The sequence below is a fragment of the Phascolarctos cinereus genome, unplaced genomic scaffold, assembly GCF_003287225.1.
Source record: "Phascolarctos cinereus isolate Bilbo 61053 unplaced genomic scaffold, phaCin_HiC Scaffold_3;HRSCAF=262, whole genome shotgun sequence".
NCBI lineage: Eukaryota > Metazoa > Chordata > Mammalia > Diprotodontia > Phascolarctidae > Phascolarctos > Phascolarctos cinereus.
This window is the reverse complement of record NW_027555736.1, coordinates 51,895,217-51,915,226: the sequence shown is the minus strand read 5'-3', so window position 1 is coordinate 51,915,226 and position 20,010 is coordinate 51,895,217. Positions and strand designations below refer to the sequence as shown.

Below are 20,010 nucleotides of genomic sequence, written 5' to 3'. Positions count from 1 at the left end.
AAAACCTGCTTCCAACAGGAAGCCCTCCATGTTTAATGTTGTATTTTGTGCTGTGATGATTTATTCCTGTCTAAAGTTTACTTGCTAAATGTATTCTTTTTTTCACATGTGATATTATAATCTCTTTGAGGGCAGGAGACTACTTCCATTTCTCCCCACCCTCCACCATGTACCATCCCTACTGTGGTGCTACATACAGGAATGGATCTTCAATAAATGATTTGGACATATTGACCAAAAAGAGGAGAAATGAGTTATTCAGGGTCATATGGTAAATTGGTAGCAAAATCCAGGATCCTCAGTATCCCCATCTGCTAAACCTACTATCCCATGATGCTTCTTGTTCAGTTGTTTCAGTTGTGTCTGACTCTTCCTGACCCCATTTAGGGTTCTCTTGGTGAAGATAATGGAGTGGTTGACTATTTCCTTCTCCAGCTCATTTTACAGATTAGGAAAGTGAGGCAAACAGGGTGAAGTTACTAGCTCACAGTCACACAGCTAGTAAGTGTCTGAGGTTGGATTTGAACTCAGTTCTTCCTGACTCCAGGCCTGGTGCTCTATCCACTATACCACCCAGCTTCCTCAGTGAGGCTTCTATATGGATCTAAATGAACAAATTCTCTTAGCCTTAGGACTTTGGGTCAGGATGTCACTCATAAGGAGTTTGGAGGAACAATACTGCCTTGACCCTTGATTTCAAGAGCTCTTGCCGGAGCCCCAGGGCTCTGAATATATGCTCCTTCTCCTGCTCTTCTCTCTCAGATGGACTTGGGGATCCCAGCAATGACCAAGTGCTGCAACCAGCTGGACACCTGTTACGACACGTGTGGTGCCAATAAATACCGCTGCGACGCCAAGTTCCGCTGGTGCCTCCACTCCATCTGCTCGGACCTCAAGCGCAGCCTGGGCTTCGTCTCCAAGGTGGCAGGTACTACCTGGCCTCACTGGCCTCTGTGCAGGCAGGCGGCTCCCGCCTTCCCTCAGGCTAGTGTCCTGAACCCCCCTTACTGTTGGAGGCAACAGGGAGATGTCTGCAGAACATGTGGAACATTGTGGCTGCTTTGGGAAAGGGAGGACAGGACTCAAGGGACTATCTCAGGAAAGTCCCTGTGCCGAGGAGCTTCTGGTCCCAACCCTGTTATTATTATTAGCTAATGTTTTTTAAGGTTCGCAAAATATTTTACATATGTTATCTCATTTAATCCTCACAACAACCCTGTGGATAGGTGCTTTTATAACCCCCATATTATAGATGTGGAAACTGAGGCTGAGATGTTAAATGACTCACCCAGGGTCATACAACTAGTAAGTTTCTGAGGTGGGATTTGAACTCAGGTATTCCATACTCCAAGGCCAACGCTCTATCCCCTGCGCCACGCAAATATCCAATGGGAGGGATGCCATTTAACTCATTGTAGAGAAATTAAATTAGCTCCTCTTTTAAAAAATCTCCAAGGACAAATTAAATTCTACAGCCGACTTTGGTCATCAGAGCTATAACTAGGATTATTTTCACCTGGGGCAAAAAAAAAGTCGGGGAAAAAAATGTTGGGTTGTGATGGGGAGACTCAGCATGGACAATAGTATTACTTTGGATGTAGCTGATCTAGGAGAAGGGAAAGGCTGGTCTTGATCCCATAGGGGTCGGAAGAAAGATTGTGCACACAGCACAGGTGGACAGAGGACTTTGAGGGAAGGTTCAGGGATGGTGGTTGCTGCAAGGAAGACCCTTTCTTCCACTCACGTGTTAGCGCTTTGGAACAAAGCCTGGGTCACCCCGTCATAATTAACGCTTTGTTGATCATGCATTCTGCTGTACTGATGTATATCAGAAATTCTCTCTTAGACATAGTGATTCCCTCTTCTATTTTTACTAGAGATAGAGAAAGCTGGTTGTGGTCTTTGGTGTAAGGGCCCTTCATATTCATACCTGGTGAAAAGTCTTTAGTTTGGGGATTTCCATCAATTGGGGGAATGACTGTCCAAGTTATGATATATGAATGTGATGGAGTATTATAGTACTGCAAGAAATGATGAAGGGGATGGCTTCAGAGAAACCTGGGAAGGCTTGTATGAACTGATACAGAATGAAGTGAGCAGAACCAGGAGACCAATTTATTAACTTAGTTACAGCAAATTGTAAAGATAATCCACTTTGAAAGATTTAGGAACTCTGATCAATACAATAAACAGCCATAATTCCAAATGACTCATAAAGAAACATTGCTGCCTATCCCCTGATAGAGAAGTGATGAACTCAGAGTGCAAATTAAAGTATATTTTCTTCTCTTTCTTTCTCTTTCTATTTTTTTTGACAATGACTAATGTGGAAATTGGTTTTGCATGATTATACATGTTCGTCATTGGTTTTGTTTTTCTTGTCTTCTAAATGGGTGGGAAAAGAGAGAAGGGAAGGAGAGAATTTGGAACTGAAAATAAAATGAAATTGAATTTTTAAAAAAAGTCCTCAGTTGCTATTCCCTTTCTGGGGAAATTTTTCTTCTTTATCCCTGGGCTTCTGAAGTCAAAGATGTACTGCCAGCTGTTAAAACCATATATTTTAAAAGGGTAACATTACAGCCGTAGACAGGTCAAGTGATTGGCCTCAGTTCCCAGGGAAAGGGAACATCAGAGAGTATCTTGGGAGTTGTTCATAGGTCTATGCTATAATCGACCCTCAGAATAAATGTGTAAGAGTCTAAAGGCATGAACTGTTAATCTGGAGAAAAAATGGGCTCCAGGGGAAGGAGTATCTATCTGCTTATCTATGTCCAGTCTAATAGTTTTAGCAGCGGATGAGAAAGTACTGGCTGCTAACCCCACACCAGGTCAAGACATTTTCCACCTGAGTAATTGGCTTGTCTACCATTCATCCACAACTCAGAGGAAAAACTGAAGTAAACAGGACATCTCGTGACCTTCTCTCTCCCCTGTGTCTCTTCACTGGGAAGGTACAGACGAGGCTGTAGTGAATGAACTATAAGTTACTGAGATTCTTCACAGGGGAGGTACTTTAGAAGAGAATTGCTTGTTGCAGGTGAAATTACTACCCAAGGGACTACTGTGATGGGGAAGGTTGTCAGGAGCAGGAAAGGGATAAAGCATTTATTAAGCACCTACTATGTGTGAGGCACTGTGCTAAGTGCTTCTATTAATATCACCTCACTTGATGGGACTGGATATCAGTTCGCCTGAAAGATTCGGGGTCTCTGGTGGACTGCAAATTTAATATGAATCAACAAGACAACATAGAAGCTAAAAAAATGAGCAACTTCTGTTTAAAACTGCATTTAAGAGAGGCACAGTGTCTAGGGACTGAAGAGCCAGCCTGGCATGGTGTCTAGAACACTGGACTTGGAGTCAGGCCCTGGGTTTGTTATATTTCTGACATTTAAGAGGCCCATGTGACCCTCATCTGTAAAATGAGGAAGGTCCTGGTCAGCTCTATATCTACAATCCTGTAAATAAGAAGGTGGTGGTCTGCTGTCCCCTACTCTGGTCAGACCACATCCAATGTCATTTAAGGGATGGCATGATGCCCACCAGAAATTTGGTCCAATGTCACCCCAAATGGTGAAAAAGTCAGTCACCCTGCACTTATTAAGCACCCACTGTATGCCAGGCACTGTGCTAACAACAATAACAAAAACAAGATAAAAAGAATCCCCTGCCCTCAAGGAGCTCACAGTCTAATGGGGGGGGCAACAAGCCAACAGTTATGTACAAACTAGGGGATTGTGTTCAGATGTGAACATCCCACATAAGTAAGAATACAGGCAGGTTTAAGACATCCACAGAAGGATGCAGCATACTGGTGGATATTGAGGCCATGTCTACAAGGACTTGCCAGTCAAGGAAGTGAGTTGGCTAGCTTGGAAGAGACAATGCTTAGTGGGAACATGGTAGCTACCATCAAGTATTTGACAGCACTATCCAGTAAAGGAAGGATTAGGTTTGTTCTGTGTGGAAGGTGCAGAAAGGTAGATTGAGGCTCCAAGGAAGGGAAGATCTTCCTAACAGTTAGCTCTGTCTCAAAGCACCTTGGGAGGCAGGCAGTGAGTGCTGGGATTGAGTCAGGAGTGTGCTGGAACCAGCTTGAACCAACTCTCGAAAGTGGTTGTTAAATTTCTCATCCAAGCATTTAAACCTCAGAAATGGGTGAACACGACACGTCAGAGCTTGCTGATTGTCTAGACTTAAGAAAATGAGAGAGGAAATCTTAATTAACACTGTAGATTAAGCTTAAAAACATTTGCACTACCCACCACCCACTCCCAGCCTGAAAGACTCCTTTTCATGTAAAATATAAGGAGAGTCTGGCTCAGGTGTGGGTCAGACAAAATGGCCTCTGGGGTTCCTCATAGCTCAGAGATTCTGTGGTTCTGAGCCCCCAAGGATATGTGGTGACTGTGTTCTGGGGTGGTAGGTTGACTCTAGTTTCTTCGCAAAATTCAACTAAATTTAAATGGATGCCCTTGCTTTCTCCCCATGCCTACAAGTCTCTCTCTCCTTGTGTCTGACCCCTGGCTTCCTTGGCTTCATTCAGTCTCAACTAAAGTCCCACCTTCTGCAAGAAACCTTTCCCCAGCCCCCTTAATTCTCGTGCTTTCTCATTGCTGATTAGCTCCAATTTCTCTTGCCTATATCTTGTTTGTACAGAGTTGTTGGCATGTTGTCCTCCCATTAGACTGTGAGCTCCTTTAGTGCAGGGAACTCTCTCTTTTTTTTGTTCCTAGCAAGTGCCTGGCATCTGCTGAATGTTCGTTGCTGTTGTTTGTACTTTGTTCTTGAAGAGAACCAATGACATCAGGACGGTGATGGCTTGACTTGGGTGCTTAATAAATGTTGGGCAACATCCATTGGGAATGGCTGAGCAAGTTGTGGTACATGAATGTAATGGAATACTATTGTGCTATAAGAAATGCTCAACAGGCTGACTTCAGAAAAACCTGGAAAGACTTGTATGGTCTGATGCTGAGTGAAGTGAGCAGAACCAAGAGAACACTGTACACGATAACAGCCATGTTGTGCCATGACTAATATTGATAAACTTAACCCTTCCCAGCAATACAAGGATCTAAGACATCTCCAGAGGCCTCATGATGGAAAATGCTATCCACATCCAAAGAAAGAACTCTGGAGTTTGAATACAGATCAAAGCATGCTATTTGCTATTTTTTCTTCTGTTATGTTTTGTTTCCTCTTTCTGCTGGTTCCTCCTGTTCTAATTCTTACTTACAACATCATTAATGTGAAAATGTTTAATAGGAATGTATATGTATAGCCTATATCAGATTGCACACCATCTTGGGGAGGGAGATGGGGAGAGGGGGAGAAAAAGTTAAAACTCAAAAGCTTATGGAAGTGATTGTTGATAATTCAAAATAAATTAGGTTTTTTTTGGTTGGGCAATGGGGAGTTAAGTGACTTGCCCAGGGTCACACAGCTAATAAGTGTTATGTGTCTGAGGCCAGAGTTAAACTCAGGTCCTCCTAAATCCAGTGCTGGTGCTCTATCCACTGTACCACCTAGCTGCCCCAAAATAAATTAATTTTAAAAAATAAATAAATGCTGGGCAACTGACTTTTTCACCATTTGGCAACCCAATTTGGCATTGGACCAAGATTCTGGTGGGCATCATGTCATCTCTTAAATCACGTTGTCCCCTAGCAATTACTCTATGCTTTGGGCTGACCCTGGACCATTTCTCATCCTCTCTTTTCTCCACTTGTTTTGTATAGCTTGTGATTCACTTGCCGACACGATATTCAATACCGTATGGACCTTGGGCTGCCGACCATTCATGAACAGTCAGAGGGCAGCCTGCATCTGTGCTGAAGAAGAGAAGGAAGAGTTATGATGAAGAGCTGGCTTCCCCCTGCCCTCCAGTGATACCACACCTGCCTACATCCCCCCTCAGAGTGGACAGTGAAAGCACGAAATACTCCATCAGCTACTTTCCATCCTTCCACGTCCTACCACAAAGAGAGAGGGCGCAGTAAATTACAGCTTGAGAGTGAGTCATGACTTTTGGGGAGACCTGCCTGACAGTGAGCAGGAGAGGGATTGAAGCATCGATATTCCACTGCAAGTCCTAGAAATCCCCCTGCCTGGGAAAACTGTTCACACACAGAAAATGCAACACAAACTCTGAGAGCTCTGGAATTGAAGCTTGTATTCACACAGGAACTTTGGGCAAATCTTGACTCTCCTGAGGGGGGTGATGGCTTCCCATCCATCCATGCTTTGGTTGTCCCTTGCTAGACACAATAAAGTGAACTTTTTTAAAACTTTGAAAAGCCCTGTTTTGAGTCATCACCATTTAGCTGCTTCTAGTATCTTGCTCAGAAAAGGCCAGGAAATTTACTTGGTGAATTTGGCTGGCATTTACTATCATCTGCGTAGGAGCAGAGGAAGAGGAGGATGTGGCTAGGTCTGGATGCATCTCCCTTTGTTTATAGTCAATACATCAGGTGGAGTCATTTCCCTGGGGTAGTAGGAAGACTGTTGGATTTGGAGACAAAAAACCTGCTTGGAATCCTAGCCAGGACCGCTCTCTACCTGTTGGATTTGGGGTAAGTCTAGGTGCCACAGTGGATAGAACGCCAGGCCTGGAATCAGGGAGACTCATCTTTCTGAGTTCAAATCTGGCCTCAGACACTCACTAGCTGTTTGACCCTGGGCAAGTCACTTAAGCATATTTGCCTCAGTTTCCTCATCTGTAAAATGAGCTGGAGAAGGAGAAATGGCAAACCACTATACAACCCATCAGCGACAACTTAACTTGAAGTTCTTGGCCCGTAAAAGGAGGAGGGAGGTGGAATAGAGGATTTCTAGGCTCTTTTGTAGGGCAAGGTAGGCGATATGGTGGATAGAGCATGAGTCCTGGCTTTGGGGAGACCTGAGTTCATAATCCAGCCTCAGACTTTCTAATTGTGTGACCCTGAGCAAGTCACTTATCCCCTGTTTGCCTCAGTTTCCTCATCCATAAAATGAGGATAATAATAGCACTTACTTCCCAGGGTTGTTGTGAGAATCAAATGAGATAGTAACTGTAAAGTGCCTGGCACATAGTGAACTTTTGTTAGGTGCTGTCGTTACAGATTTAATATAGTCCCACATTCCCTGATATTTTGTGTTTTCCCCAGTACCTTTTGCTTCTTTATTATTTCCCACAAAGAAACATAGATATTGTTACTACCCTCAAGAAGCTATAACCTTGAGCTTAATTCTCTACTTTAGGATTAGAAATCACTGTTCCCTTCTCTCCATTGTCTGTGTTCCTCCTCTGGTGGTAGGGAATAATTTTCTTGACAAATATTGATATCTAGAGGAGAATACCAATCAGCGTAAAGGAATGTGGAATGTGGAATATAAGCCCCTTGAGGTCAGGGACTTTTAAATTTTGTTTTTGTATTCCCAGTGCTGAGTACAGTTCCTTGCACACAAGTAGATGCTTGATAGATATTTGTTGAACTGGACTGAATTGGAACGTAATATTTTTCCTTTAGTCAGCTTTGTCCTCTAATGTCCATTTCCCAGCCTCCCCTGCATGATGGAAAATCTCTCTTTCCTTATTTTTTCTTTTTTTTTTGCTGATTTCCCTAAGGACAGTACTTACTGTGGTCCTTTTTCAGTAAGAAAAGAGAGAAAAAGTCATGAGTCCTACCTGCAAGACTTAAGGGCTATAATATAATTAAACCAAGTTTAATTCCTTATCTCAAAAGCAGATGGAAATCATTGACCATTTCTCAGATAATTTGTTAGTCTTTTCTACTGTTTTACTAAGTCTTCCAAATTATTTTTTGGCTATTCAACAGGGCAGGCTGTTATGTTGTTTTAGTTATAATTCAGGCCACTGCCCTTCTTTTAAAAGTACCTCATTGAGAAAGATTCCATTTAAAATAACTGTAGACAATATAAAATACTTGAAATCTTACCTGCCAAGACATACACAGAAACTATGTGAACACAATTACAAAACATTTTTCACACAAATAAAGACAGATCCAAACAATTTGAGAAATATTAATTGCTCATGGGTAGGCCAAGTCAATATGATACAAATGATAATTCTACTTAAATTAATTTACTTATTCATTGCCATACCAATCAAACTGCCAAATATTTATTTTATAGAGCTAGAAAAAATAATAAAAAAAGATTTATCTGGAAGGAAAAAAGGTCAAGAATATCAAGGGCATCAATGAAAAAAAAAAGCCAAGGAAAGACAGCCTAGCAGTACTAGATGTCAAACTATACTACAAAACAGTAATCATCGAAACAATCTGATACTGGCTAAGAAATAGAGTGGTGGATCAGTGGATTAGATTAGATAGACAGAATGCAAAAGTAACCAACCATGGTAATTTAGTGTTTGATAAACCAATGATCGAAGCTTTTGGGGCAAGAACTCACCATTCAACAAAAATTTGGGGGAAAACTGGAAAGCAGTTTGGTAGAAAGTAGGCCTACAACAACATCTCACACAATATATCAAGATAAGCTCAAAATAGATGCATGATTTAGACTTAAAAGGTGACATCATAAGCAAATTATGGGGCGTGGGAACAATTACCTGTCAGATATATAGTCAAAGGGAGAGATTATGACCAATAAAGAGATAAAGAAAATTATGGGAGGCAAAATAACGTGAAATTTAAAAGTTTTTGCACAACAAAACCAATGTAGCCAAAATTAGAAGGAAAGCAGGAAACTAGAAAAAAAATTTACAGCAAGTTTCTCTGATAAAGGCCTCATTTCTCAAATACATAGGAAACTGACCTAAATTAATGAAAATAAGAGCCATTCCCCACTAGATAAATGGCCTAAGGACATGCATAGTTTTCAAAGGCAGTTTTAAGAAGAAGAAATCAAAGCTATCAATAGTCATATGCAAAAAATGCTCTAAATTGCTACTAATTAGAGAAGTGCAAATTAAAACAACCTTGAGGTACCACTTCACAGCTATCAAATAGCTAAAATGACAGAAAAGGAAAACAAATACTGGAAGGGATGTGGAAAAATAGGTACAGTAATGTACTGTTGGTGGGGTTGTGGATTGGTCCAACCATTCTGAAGAAAAATTAGGAGCTATGCCCAAAGGGCTATAAAACTGTACACACCCTTTTACACATACTACCACTACCAATTCTGTATCCCAAAGAGATCAAAGAAAAAAGAAAAAGAACTTACATGTATAAAAATATTTGTAGTAGTTCTTTTTGTAGTAGCAAAGAATTAGAAACTATGGGGATGCCCATCAGTTAGGGTATGGCTGAACAAGTTGTGCTATATAATCGTGATGGAATACTATTGTGCTAAAAGAAATGATGAGTAGGAGGGTTTCAGAAAAACCTATGTGAACTGATGCAAAGTGAAGTGGGCAGAACCAGGAGAACACTGTATACAATAATAGCAATATTGTAATGATGATCAAACTGTGAAAGATTTAGCTACTCTGAGCAATACAAAGATCCATGATCGTCCCAAAGCACTCGTAATTAAAAATGTTATCCACCTCCAGAAAGAGAACTGATAAATTCTGAGTGCAGATTGAATCATTTTTTCACTTTTCCCCCACTATCTTTATTTTTTCTTGCTTTTTTTGTTGCAACATGGCTAATATGGATATACGTTTTGCATGATTTCATATACATAATGGGTATCATATTTCTTGCCTCCTCAATGGGTGGGGGAGGGGCTGAAGAGAGGGAGAGAATTTTGCAACTCAGAATTTTAAAAATTATTGTAAAAAATAAAAAGCTAAAGAATAAAAAAAAGTCTAAAGCTAGAAAAAAGTACATCATTGTATTGGACCATCAGATTTAAAGCTAGACAGAACGTTAGTAATTTTTTAGTCTATCTTACCTTCTTATTTTACCTATGAGGAAACAGGCCCACTCAGATTGGGTGATTTAGCTGAGGTCACATAATCAGTAAGTAGCAGATTCAGGATTTGAACCCAGGACATCTAATCCTATATCTGGGGTTCTTTTTACCATACAATAACTGTAATGAGCCATAACTGAGTTGGGGGATGCAGGAGAGACAAATTCAATATCATGCCATGTCACAAAGGACAGTCTGACTACTGGTATATTCATGCCAGGAGGGAGTTGCCTGTTCCAGAGAGTATGTCTCTTGTGCCTACAGATGTTGTCAGTAGAAGGTGGAGGGCAGGAAAGGGAGAAGGTGCACAGAAGGAGAGGGACCCTGGTAATGGCAGCTAGGAGACAGTTGTGGTAGGTGAATCGAGATTCAGAGATGGCAGGGAAGGAATGCGAGTACAACTGTCTTTTTCCTAGTTTAGTTATGGCTATATTTTACCACAGCAATCACAGGCGTCAGTCTAATCAATCAACAAGCATTTATTAAAGAGCCTACTGTGTGCCAGGTGCTGGACCAATGAGACAATTCCCTTGACCTTAAAAGATAAAGACAATGTAAAAATAAGAGAACAAACAATAAAGAAAAAAAAAGGAGAAAATACTATGTTAGAGAAAAACTTAACAGCCTCCTTTATTAAACACTCATGCTTATAAGCACCTCTGAAGTGACCCTGAATGCCTATTGGAAATGTTAGGGTACAGTGACAATTTACATATTTAAAGGCCTTGAGCTCTTGCATTTTAATGTATAAGTTCACACAACATTTTTTTTCCCTCTAGCATTTCTACAATTTAAGTTTGAAATGTGACCCTGACTGCTTGCGATAGTGTTTCCATTACCACTGGCCCTTGGCTTTTTAAAAAATTGTTAAGTCTGCTCCCCATGTCTGCGCTTGTCAAATCCTTGTCCTTTCCTTGGAAACAAAAGTCTCCTGGGTTATCTAAATGACCTGAAAGCTGAAAACTAGACTCAAGGCTCCTGATAACTAGTTCCTTACTATTGACTGCACTGGTGCTTAGAATTATTTGAGATGTTTGAAGAAGAGGAATAAAACCACAAAAAGGGAATGTGTTGAGGAGAATAGGGAGATCTTTTGAATGGATGGTCCTCCATTGTAGAATAAGCCTAGTCATTTGGCAAGGTTTTGATTCTTATAAACCAGCTATAACAGGACCCAGAAAAGGTTAGATGGCATGAGTATCTTCAACAACTGTAAGATGACGGAAAATAATGTGTCATTGAATGTTGAGCTTTCTTGAATGCTGATTCAACTTCCCTGGAAAGCTTTAGAAGAGATTGGTGGCGCAGTCATAATTCATAGAGAAACCCCAGAGCCAGAGACATGGTGGCAGATTTGGTACTAGTCCTCCCTGTCAATGATGATTGGGCCACTAGTCAGTAGGCGGTTCTGCAGGTGAGTTCCCTGGTCCTTTCTTGCTTCACGTCGCATCCGTCTGTTGCAGCCCTGGGCACAGCGGGATTGCTCATCAAGGACCCCACAGACGAGGACTCGGCAATGTAAAAACACCACCTGTGAGGAAAGAAGGCCAGTGAGACTGAAATCAGACATTCTCAAATAAGCACGTTATTTTGTTGTTGTTTAGTCATTTCGGTCGGGACTTCGTGGCCCCACGTGGGATTTTTCTTGGCAGAGATACCTGAGCAGTTTACCATTTCCTTCTCCGGCTCATTCTACAGATGAGGAAACTGAGGCAAGCAGGGTTAAGTGACTTACCCAGGGTCACACAACTGGTTAGTGTCTGAGGCCAGATTTGAATTCAGGAAGATGAGCCATCCTGATTCCAGGCCCAGCACTCCATCCACTGCGCCACCTAGCCACCCAACTCCGTTGTACCTCACAACAAAAATATTTTACATTTCACCATAGGCATTAGCCTCTCATGTGTTTTATGTCTTTTAAGAATAATGTTATTCTACTCACTCTGCAAATAGGGAAACTGAGAGGAAAGAGCTGAGAATTAGTGTGGACTCATAATCATCAAGGTATAAAGATTGGCTATACCTTTTTGTTAATTTTGGTAGTATATATGTTTATACACTTGTATGTGTGTGTACACACACACACAAATGTATATAGATAGATAGTATGTATGTGGGCATATCTACATATATAAATATTACTACCCATACATATACACACACACACACACACACACACACACACACATACACACACCACACACACACACATATATCATGTAAGGGACATGGTACAGGGGAAAACATGCCAGCTTTGGAGTCAGAGGACCTGGGTTCGACTCTTAGATATGCCACTTACTGTTATTACAACTTTGGACTTATCATTTCACTCCTCAGTTTCCCCATCTGTAAAATGAGGAGCTGGATTAGCTGATCTCTAAGATTCCTTATAACACTAACTAGAATGTTAGAGGTATCATTAAAAATGAACACTTTAGATAACAGAGGTCATCACTCATCAAAGGGTCAACTTAACTCATGGCCAATGGGGAAAGGATTGTTGTTGGCTTGTTACGTGTGGGCCCTTCCAGTCACACTGGCACATAGCAATTACAAATCAACATTAAATGGTATCACATACTAAAAAGGGCATCTATTTATGGGTAGATAATTATAGTTGCTAGGGTAGATTATGGCTACTCAATATCTAACTAGTTTGTATTCTTGGTATATTTCAGAATGGAAAGACATCCAAGGTACCCTTTGCCCCCAAAGAAGACCAATTCATCACCTCTAGAAAATTAAAAACAGAAACAAAAAAAGTGTTCTTAGGAGATCTTGGGCCTGAAAAATCATATTGTTGGATATACGACTCACCTGGTGGTCTTTGCCCACAAATTTGAAGACAGGGACTTGGAAGTGCTTTGTGAGGTGATCCCGGGACGTATACTGCTTTACTGAGTCATCTGACACGCAGCTAAAAAGAGAAAAGAGCGCAGTTTAAAGGCCTAATCACTTTCACAGAGGTGGAAAAAATGGCCCAACCCAACCCATTTGATCCCCATAAAAGGAAAGAAACTGGACAGAAAAGATTGAGTTCTTTCCAAACTTTTCAGGAATGAAGGAAAAACAAAATTCAGTCCCTGTGATGGCATCTCCAGATGCAGGCCTGGCTCTAATTTTGCCTCACTCATTATTCTTGGGCAGAAACATTTTCTATTGAGCTAATATATTAGAGAGTTTCATCAGCAGCAAAAGATTTAACTGATAGAGATCTTGTAGTGATGAAAAGGGTTACAGGTTCTTTTTCCGTATTATATGGTGGGAAATCTGGTCTGAAATGACCCACCTGTTGTATTTGCAAATATTAAAGTAGTAAGTAAATGAATTTATTTATTTTTATTAGGGAGGAGGGGTAGGTAGGGTAGAATCTGGGCCAGTGATTGCATTGATAGAGGGAACTTCTGGTGAAGAAACTTCAGTGCAGGCAAAGAACTTTTCTGAAAATTATACTTTTAGACTTCTTGGGGTCACTGAGAGTTTCAGTGAGTCACCCAGAGTCATGTAGCCAGTGGACAGTAAGATTAAGATTTGAACTCAGGTCTTCTTCCCTCCAAAGCTGGCTTTCTACAGGCTTCGTGCTTCCTCTGTTGATGTTGATGACATAGGACATGATGGAGCTGTAGAGCATAGTGGATAGAGAGTTGGCCTCAGAGTCAGCAAGATGTGGCTTCAAGTCCTGCTTCTGATACATACTTACTGTGTGACCCTTAAAATCTCAGGGTTCAGACCATGCTCTGAGACTATAAATTATACACCTGTTGTTGATCTACACTGGTAGAGGGAGTTTCCTATAGCAGGTCTGGACCAAAAAAAATTGCTGATGCATTATCATCATCATCAACATCAGCGTCGATTGCCTGTGAAAACTTTCTCCTGATAATATACCTGGTACTCCTGGGATAGGGGCTCACTTAGAAGCTGCTATTACTCTTTTTTTTCCTCTTTGCATTTGACCCACACAAATACCTCTTTGCATTTAACCCAGAGCTATATTCTGTCAGGGCTCTTCAGGAGATGCCCTAATAACCAAGAAACAGTCTTTTTTCTTTTGTGTGTGTGAGGCAATCGGGGTTAAGTGATTTGCTTAGGGTCACACAGCTAGTAAGTGTCAAGTGTCTGGTCTGAGACTGCCTTTGAACTCAGGCCCTCCTTACTCCAAGGCTAGTGCTCTAATCCACCGCGTCACTTAGCTGCCCCCGCCAGGAAACAGTCTTGAGACTTAAAGTGAACCACCAGGGTCAGAAAGGGAAAAAGAGCTTCCTGGCATTTGTGCTTCTTCGGGTTAAATTTTAGGTCATTTTTATGGGCCTTTAAAAGTTGATGGCTCTGTTCGTATCTTCCTTCCAATCTCTCTTCTACAGGGAATGTCTTTTTCTGAGTAATGTTTTTTTTTTTTTATTTTTTATGGGTAATCTTGTACCTATGAGCTCTCATTTATCAGGTTTGGCGAAGCATTAGGGAGGAGAGATAAATGCTGCTATAACTGAAGATTTCTCCCCTACGCTCTTGGATTACTCAGTATTTCACTACTTACTGATGCATTGGTGCAATGGAAAAATCCAACAAAATTAACAACAACCAAAAACACCATTCTGGCTTGTGCTACTAATAGTACCTTATATCAGAAATGGAGAGGAGTTAAGAAACCAAGTATTTCTGCATTTGATCTCATTTATTTCCTTTTCATTTCCCTAAAGTCACATTCCTTTTGGTTTATCTTTTGACCCAAAAAAAATTGGAACTCAATATTTTAACAGTCCTTTTGATCTTAGGACTTCCAAAGCACTTTTAAATACTTCTTTACTTGAAAATACTTCATTAGTTGTAATTTTTCACTTGGAGAAATTGAGGCAGGCAGGTAAAATTTCTCAGGGTCACTGTCAGTCATGACTACAGTACAGAATCAAATTCAGGAATCTTGGCTCCTGGTCCAGTGTTTGGTGGGATTAGGTCATGCTACGTTGGTTACATATACTTGAGTTACTTTGATGGGTCCAATTGAGATAAGAACATGTCCCCCAATGGTTCAGATTACAATACGCCCTTGTCTTCTCATCCTGCATGAATCTCATCCTTTCCAGAAATACAGTTGACAGCTCTAAAGAAAGCCTTCCTCTAGGTCTTTTAACATTTTGGGGTACCAGTCTAGCCTTCCAGCTATCTGTTTTCTCTTGTTTTCACCATAAAATCTTCTTTTTTTATTCTTGATAATGCCTTTTATGCCACTTCTCACACGCAAGCTGTTATCCATAATTTGCATCAGCCTGTTTTTACTTACTATGAGAGCCGATAATTTTGATTCTTTGATGATCCAGATGTTCCATGACTTGTAGTCACATAGCACCACTGGGCTAATATAGTCTTAGAGGTTGGGTTCTTGTGTTAGGGAGCAGCATGGGGTTATTAAAAGCACTGTACATTTTCCTAAATGCAATTCAGCCTACTCTCCTCTTCCTACTCAATTCCAGGCCCAACTTATTGCCCATCTATAGTTCCTGTTCAAGATGGAGATAGTGATGGAACAACTCAACGAAGTGTCTGTCCAACTGTATCTCATGTCCTAGGCAATATGCTTTCTTGATTCACTTGATTTTTTCCCATTGCTACTCCTTTTGAACAGTTGTGGATCTCATGCAGGAGACTTAATCGATAGTCTTCTGATGACTCAGTGCAATTAGCAAAATGTCATCCACAAACAGGAGCATCTAGAGGACCAGGACAGCCTTTAGGGCAATGGCAAACACCTTTGGTTAGTATACATACTCCCTGGTTTTTGCTTCAATTCGTGTTGATATTACAGATCCTTAACATATTGATGTATTGATACGGATAATCAGAAGATCATTGAACAATTATCTCTGTGGTTGCTTCTAATGAGAAATCATGTATGACTTTTACATATGCATGGGAGACATCTTGTTGGAGGAGAGCCTTGAAAGCTGTAGTTTGTTTTTACTAAATAAAACAATTATAATTAATTATACATACATAATTATACAATTATAATTAAAAACATCAAGAAGAAAAAACACAGGATCCTGTATACTCTACAGCTCTCAACTTTGTGACCATAGATATGGCATGTTGTAGGAAATCATCTGCAAAATCCTGCCTGTTCCCTTCATCAAGCACATTATCAATATGTATATAGACAACTTTCTTAACCATGTTATAGAGATGAGTGAGTTGGGACTGTTTCATTTTTTGTAGATTTTTATCCCTAGCCTTCTAGCACAGTGCCTGGAATATAGTAATGTTTAATTTAATAAATATATATAATAATAAAAGTATTTAATAAGCCCTTGTTAATTGATGACATTTGTAGTTTTTAAAGATTCTTTCTCTTTTTGGGATAATCTGAAAATCAATTCCCAAAAGCCTTGAAAATTATGTTAACTCCAGCATGGATCTCTTCTGTGTGTGGATCTGGTTAGGTCCAGCTGTTCTTCCAATGCCATTTTCATAAATCACATTTTTACTTCTTTATATGCAGTGATTTTCCTGATGATGAGAATAGATTGATATAAAAATGTTGGCAAAACCATTTTGTGTCTAGTTGTTGCCTTCTATTATGGATTCTTAACTTGGGATCCATGAACTTGTTTTTTGAAAATGTTTCTTTAACTGTATTTCATATAGTTGGTTTCCTTTGCAGTCCGATGTAGCTTATTTTATGTATCTAAAAACATTCTGAGAAAGTATTCATAGGTTTCACCAGCCTTCCAAAGGGGTCTATGACATACAACAATGGTTGAAATTAGATTCTGAATTCTCTATAAATGCTCTTGAAATAATTCATATTACCTGAGTCTTACACCACAATAGCTATAGGTTCATTTTACTCTTCAATACTTTTTGTTCTTTCATGACACTACCTCGTTAATAATCCTCCAACTTTTTCCATAATGTTTTGGAAATGAGCTTAAGTTCTACACTCCTCCTGGTCTCAGCTCTTATGTCCCTCTATTCTTTAAGGAGATCAAGTGTTTGAAGGGCAAAGTGGTTTTCTGGGTTCTTTTGGCTTTCTTGAATTGCCAACTGCTTATATCAATAGAACTTCTCTAAGAAATAGCAATAATTGCAGTCAATATCTTTATTGCAAACCGTGTCATCTTTTTTAGTCATAATTTGCTTAAGTAGATAAGATTAGTATAGCTGCATATCATGTCTTCTCATCATTACCCTTTAATTGAGTATTTTGACCTTTGTTCTAATCAGTTAACAGTCTGACTACATATAATTGATTCTGAAATGATTCCTATGTCAGTGACCAGTTGTTTTCTGTCTGTTAACATATAGCCAATTTTATTTTATTTTATTTTTATTTTGGTGCACATGATGCATACTTTCAACTTTGTTCTTAAAGGCTATATTCGTGATATAAAGACATGAGACTTTTCAGTAATTTATAAGCCTTTGACTGCTTTCATTTCTTAATCCTGAACCATATTTTCTAACATTTTTTCCATTGTTCTTTCTTGTGCCCATCTTAGCATTGAAGTTGTTGGGTACTTAGGAACATGTCAATTCATTTTGAAGGATCTTGTCAGTGAGGTGGCACAGTAGATAGAGTGCTAGGTCTAGAGTCAGGAAAACACATCTCCCTGAGTTCAAATCTGCCCTCTGACACTAGCTGTGTGATCCGACAAGTCACTTAATCCTGTTTGCCTCAGTTTCCTCATCTGTAAAATGAGCTGGAGAAGAAAATGGCAAACCACTCCGGTGTCTTTGCCAAGAAAACCCCACATGGGGTCACAGAGAGTGGAACACAACTAAAACAACTGAATAAACAAACAAAAAAGTCAAATTCTTCAAGTAATTTCTCTGCTTTTTTAACCTGTATAACAGATGTTGAGAAATGGGGTGTGATTATCTTTTGCTTACATTCTATCATGAACACTGCAAGAACAGGTAAATGGCTATCTCATGAAACCATGTATCTTTTTTTGCTTTTTGGTGCAAGATAAAACTAACTCCTTATGCCGTCTTTTATGGGATCTTTCATTGAGCTGCAACTTCTATATGTCAATATTGACATCTATGTGGGTCAGTCCCTCTAGTAGTTTATGAACTACTTTTTTATTGGGTGATGATGATGATAATAATAATAATAATAATAATAATAATAATAATAAGCATTTATATAATGCATTAATGTTTTCAAAACACTTTTTATATGTTATTTCATTTTATCTTCTCAACAACCCTGGCAGGCAGGTGCTGATCATCCCAGACCATACTTAAAGTCTTTCCATTTTGGCAGAACTTTCTAGAGCTCCTATTCCAGTAGCATAGAGAACCCAGGGTCACCTTCATGCTATGACACAGTATCATAGAATTAGAACTAGAAGTGACCTTAAACCACCTAGTCTAACTCCCTCATTTTACAGAAAAGGGAACTGAGAGCCAGAGAAATGAAGTAATGGACCTTAGAGGTCACCCAGTTCAACTCCCTCATTTTACAGATATGGAAATGGAGGTCCAGAGAGGTGAGTGACTTGACCACAACCTGGGATCTAAATCCAGGTCCTCTGACTTCAAATTCAGAGCTCTCTCCACTGTCCCATGCTGCTGGCTCAAAGCCAGATCAGGTCTTTTGTAAAGATCTAATTATAAAGTCAGTTTTAATTATTGGTTCCAAGGGAAAGAAATGGCAATGCAGGATACTCCCAAAATAACAATACAGTCAACCTTTGCTGTGCTGGCACTTTATGGATTTTCATTATCATGAACAACAGTCATTTGTACTTATTTTCACCATATAGACTACTTCATAGACCAATTCCTTTGCATTACAGACCTGACTCCTCCAGCTCCCCCCCCCACACACACATAGAGGCAGGTTGCAGATCTGAAATATAACCCGCATATGGAAGGAAGGCTATACAGGTCTCAGGACTGGTATGTGAATGACTATACAGGTACCAAGGTCCCGTTTATATCCATACATACATCCACTCACAGAGGAAGAAATGTAGGAGATCCTAGTGCATGCACACAGGCAGGAATATAAAGGTCTCAGGATTGGCACGCACGCACATGTGCTTCTACTTCTCACAGGTGGAATATTACGGCAGATTTCAGGACAGAAACACACGCAAAGACACAGCGATAGAGGAATATGCAGGTTCCAGCATTCACTCCCTGCTCTCTCCCCCCAACCCCACATATATCCACTCATGGTTGGAGGAATACACGCACACACACGCGCGTAGGAATATAAAGGCCTCAGGGTTGACACACAACAGGTAGAACATAGCGGGTTTCAACGCCAGCACACTCACACATACATGCACACAGGTGGAGAAATACATCACGTTGCAGTTCGCATTCCTACGTAGGCGGAGGAATACCGAAGCTGGCGGACAGGTGATAAACTTCCCGTGCGCCTAGAGCATTCTTCCTCCCATCAGCTGGGGACGTGCAGGCCCTGAACCAACAACCGGGTGCTTCAGAGTCAGAGAAAGAAGCGGGCAGGCCTTTGGAGGGTCTGGACCGGAGAAGTTGGCCTCTCTCACCTTTGGGAGCTCCCTCTGCGGCCCAGACCCTTCACCGAGGAACAGTGGAGATTCAGAAACACGGGTCGCAGACAGCTCAGTTTGGAGTCCAGCTCGTCCCCCCAGGAGGGGAAAGCCTCGGTCTCCTTCGGCAGCCCATCGTACTTGGACTGCGCTCCGTCTTAGGAAGCAGAAGATTTCCCAAAAGTTTTCCGTGCATTTTAAAGCCTAAATTGGCTTCTTTACAATTTCTACCCATTATTGCTCCTGGGTCAGCTCTTCCGGACCAAAAGGCCCAAATCTAACTTCTTCCACAAGACAGCCTTCAAATACTAAAAGACAACCATTGTGAACCACCCTGAGCCTTCTCTTCTCCAGGCTAAATATCTCCAGTTTCTTCTACAGATTCTCATATAACATGGACTCAAGACCTTGCGCCATTATGGTTGCCTTTCACTGGACACATGCCAGATTATTAATATCCTTCCCGAATTGAGGGGGTTCAGAACGGAACAATCCTGCCTCCCTTCCCTTGCCTTCACAACATTCACCCATCACCTTGTTCTCCTTGTTAGGTAAGTGCTATTTATTAAACAAGTGTTTGTTTTGGGGGTATATT

The 20,010-nt window shown here is 40.5% G+C and overlaps 2 protein-coding genes across 4 annotated transcripts in view; one reads left to right on the top strand and one right to left on the bottom strand.

Moving 5' to 3' along the window:
• The window catches only part of PLA2G12B (phospholipase A2 group XIIB), a 31,837-nt gene extending 25,547 nt beyond the window's left edge, over positions 1 to 6,290 (top strand). For all 3 annotated transcript variants that reach the window (XM_021006200.2, XM_021006199.2, XM_021006201.2), the window contains 2 exons: positions 763 to 928; positions 5,742 to 6,290. In XM_021006200.2, coding sequence (XP_020861859.1) covers positions 763 to 928; positions 5,742 to 5,860 — 285 coding nt within the window. In that variant the 3' untranslated portion in view covers positions 5,861 to 6,290. The remainder of the gene's footprint in view (positions 1 to 762; positions 929 to 5,741) is intronic.
• Positions 6,291 to 10,350: 4,060 nt separating this feature from the next.
• Positions 10,351 to 20,010, bottom strand: part of OIT3 (oncoprotein induced transcript 3) — a 32,693-nt gene continuing 23,033 nt past the window's right edge. The window contains exons 8-9 of the mRNA XM_021006107.2: positions 12,709 to 12,808; positions 10,351 to 11,422 (exon numbers count right to left, since the gene is read on the bottom strand). Of these exons, the coding sequence (XP_020861766.1) occupies positions 11,252 to 11,422; positions 12,709 to 12,808 (271 nt within the window). The 3' untranslated portion in view covers positions 10,351 to 11,251. The remainder of the gene's footprint in view (positions 11,423 to 12,708; positions 12,809 to 20,010) is intronic.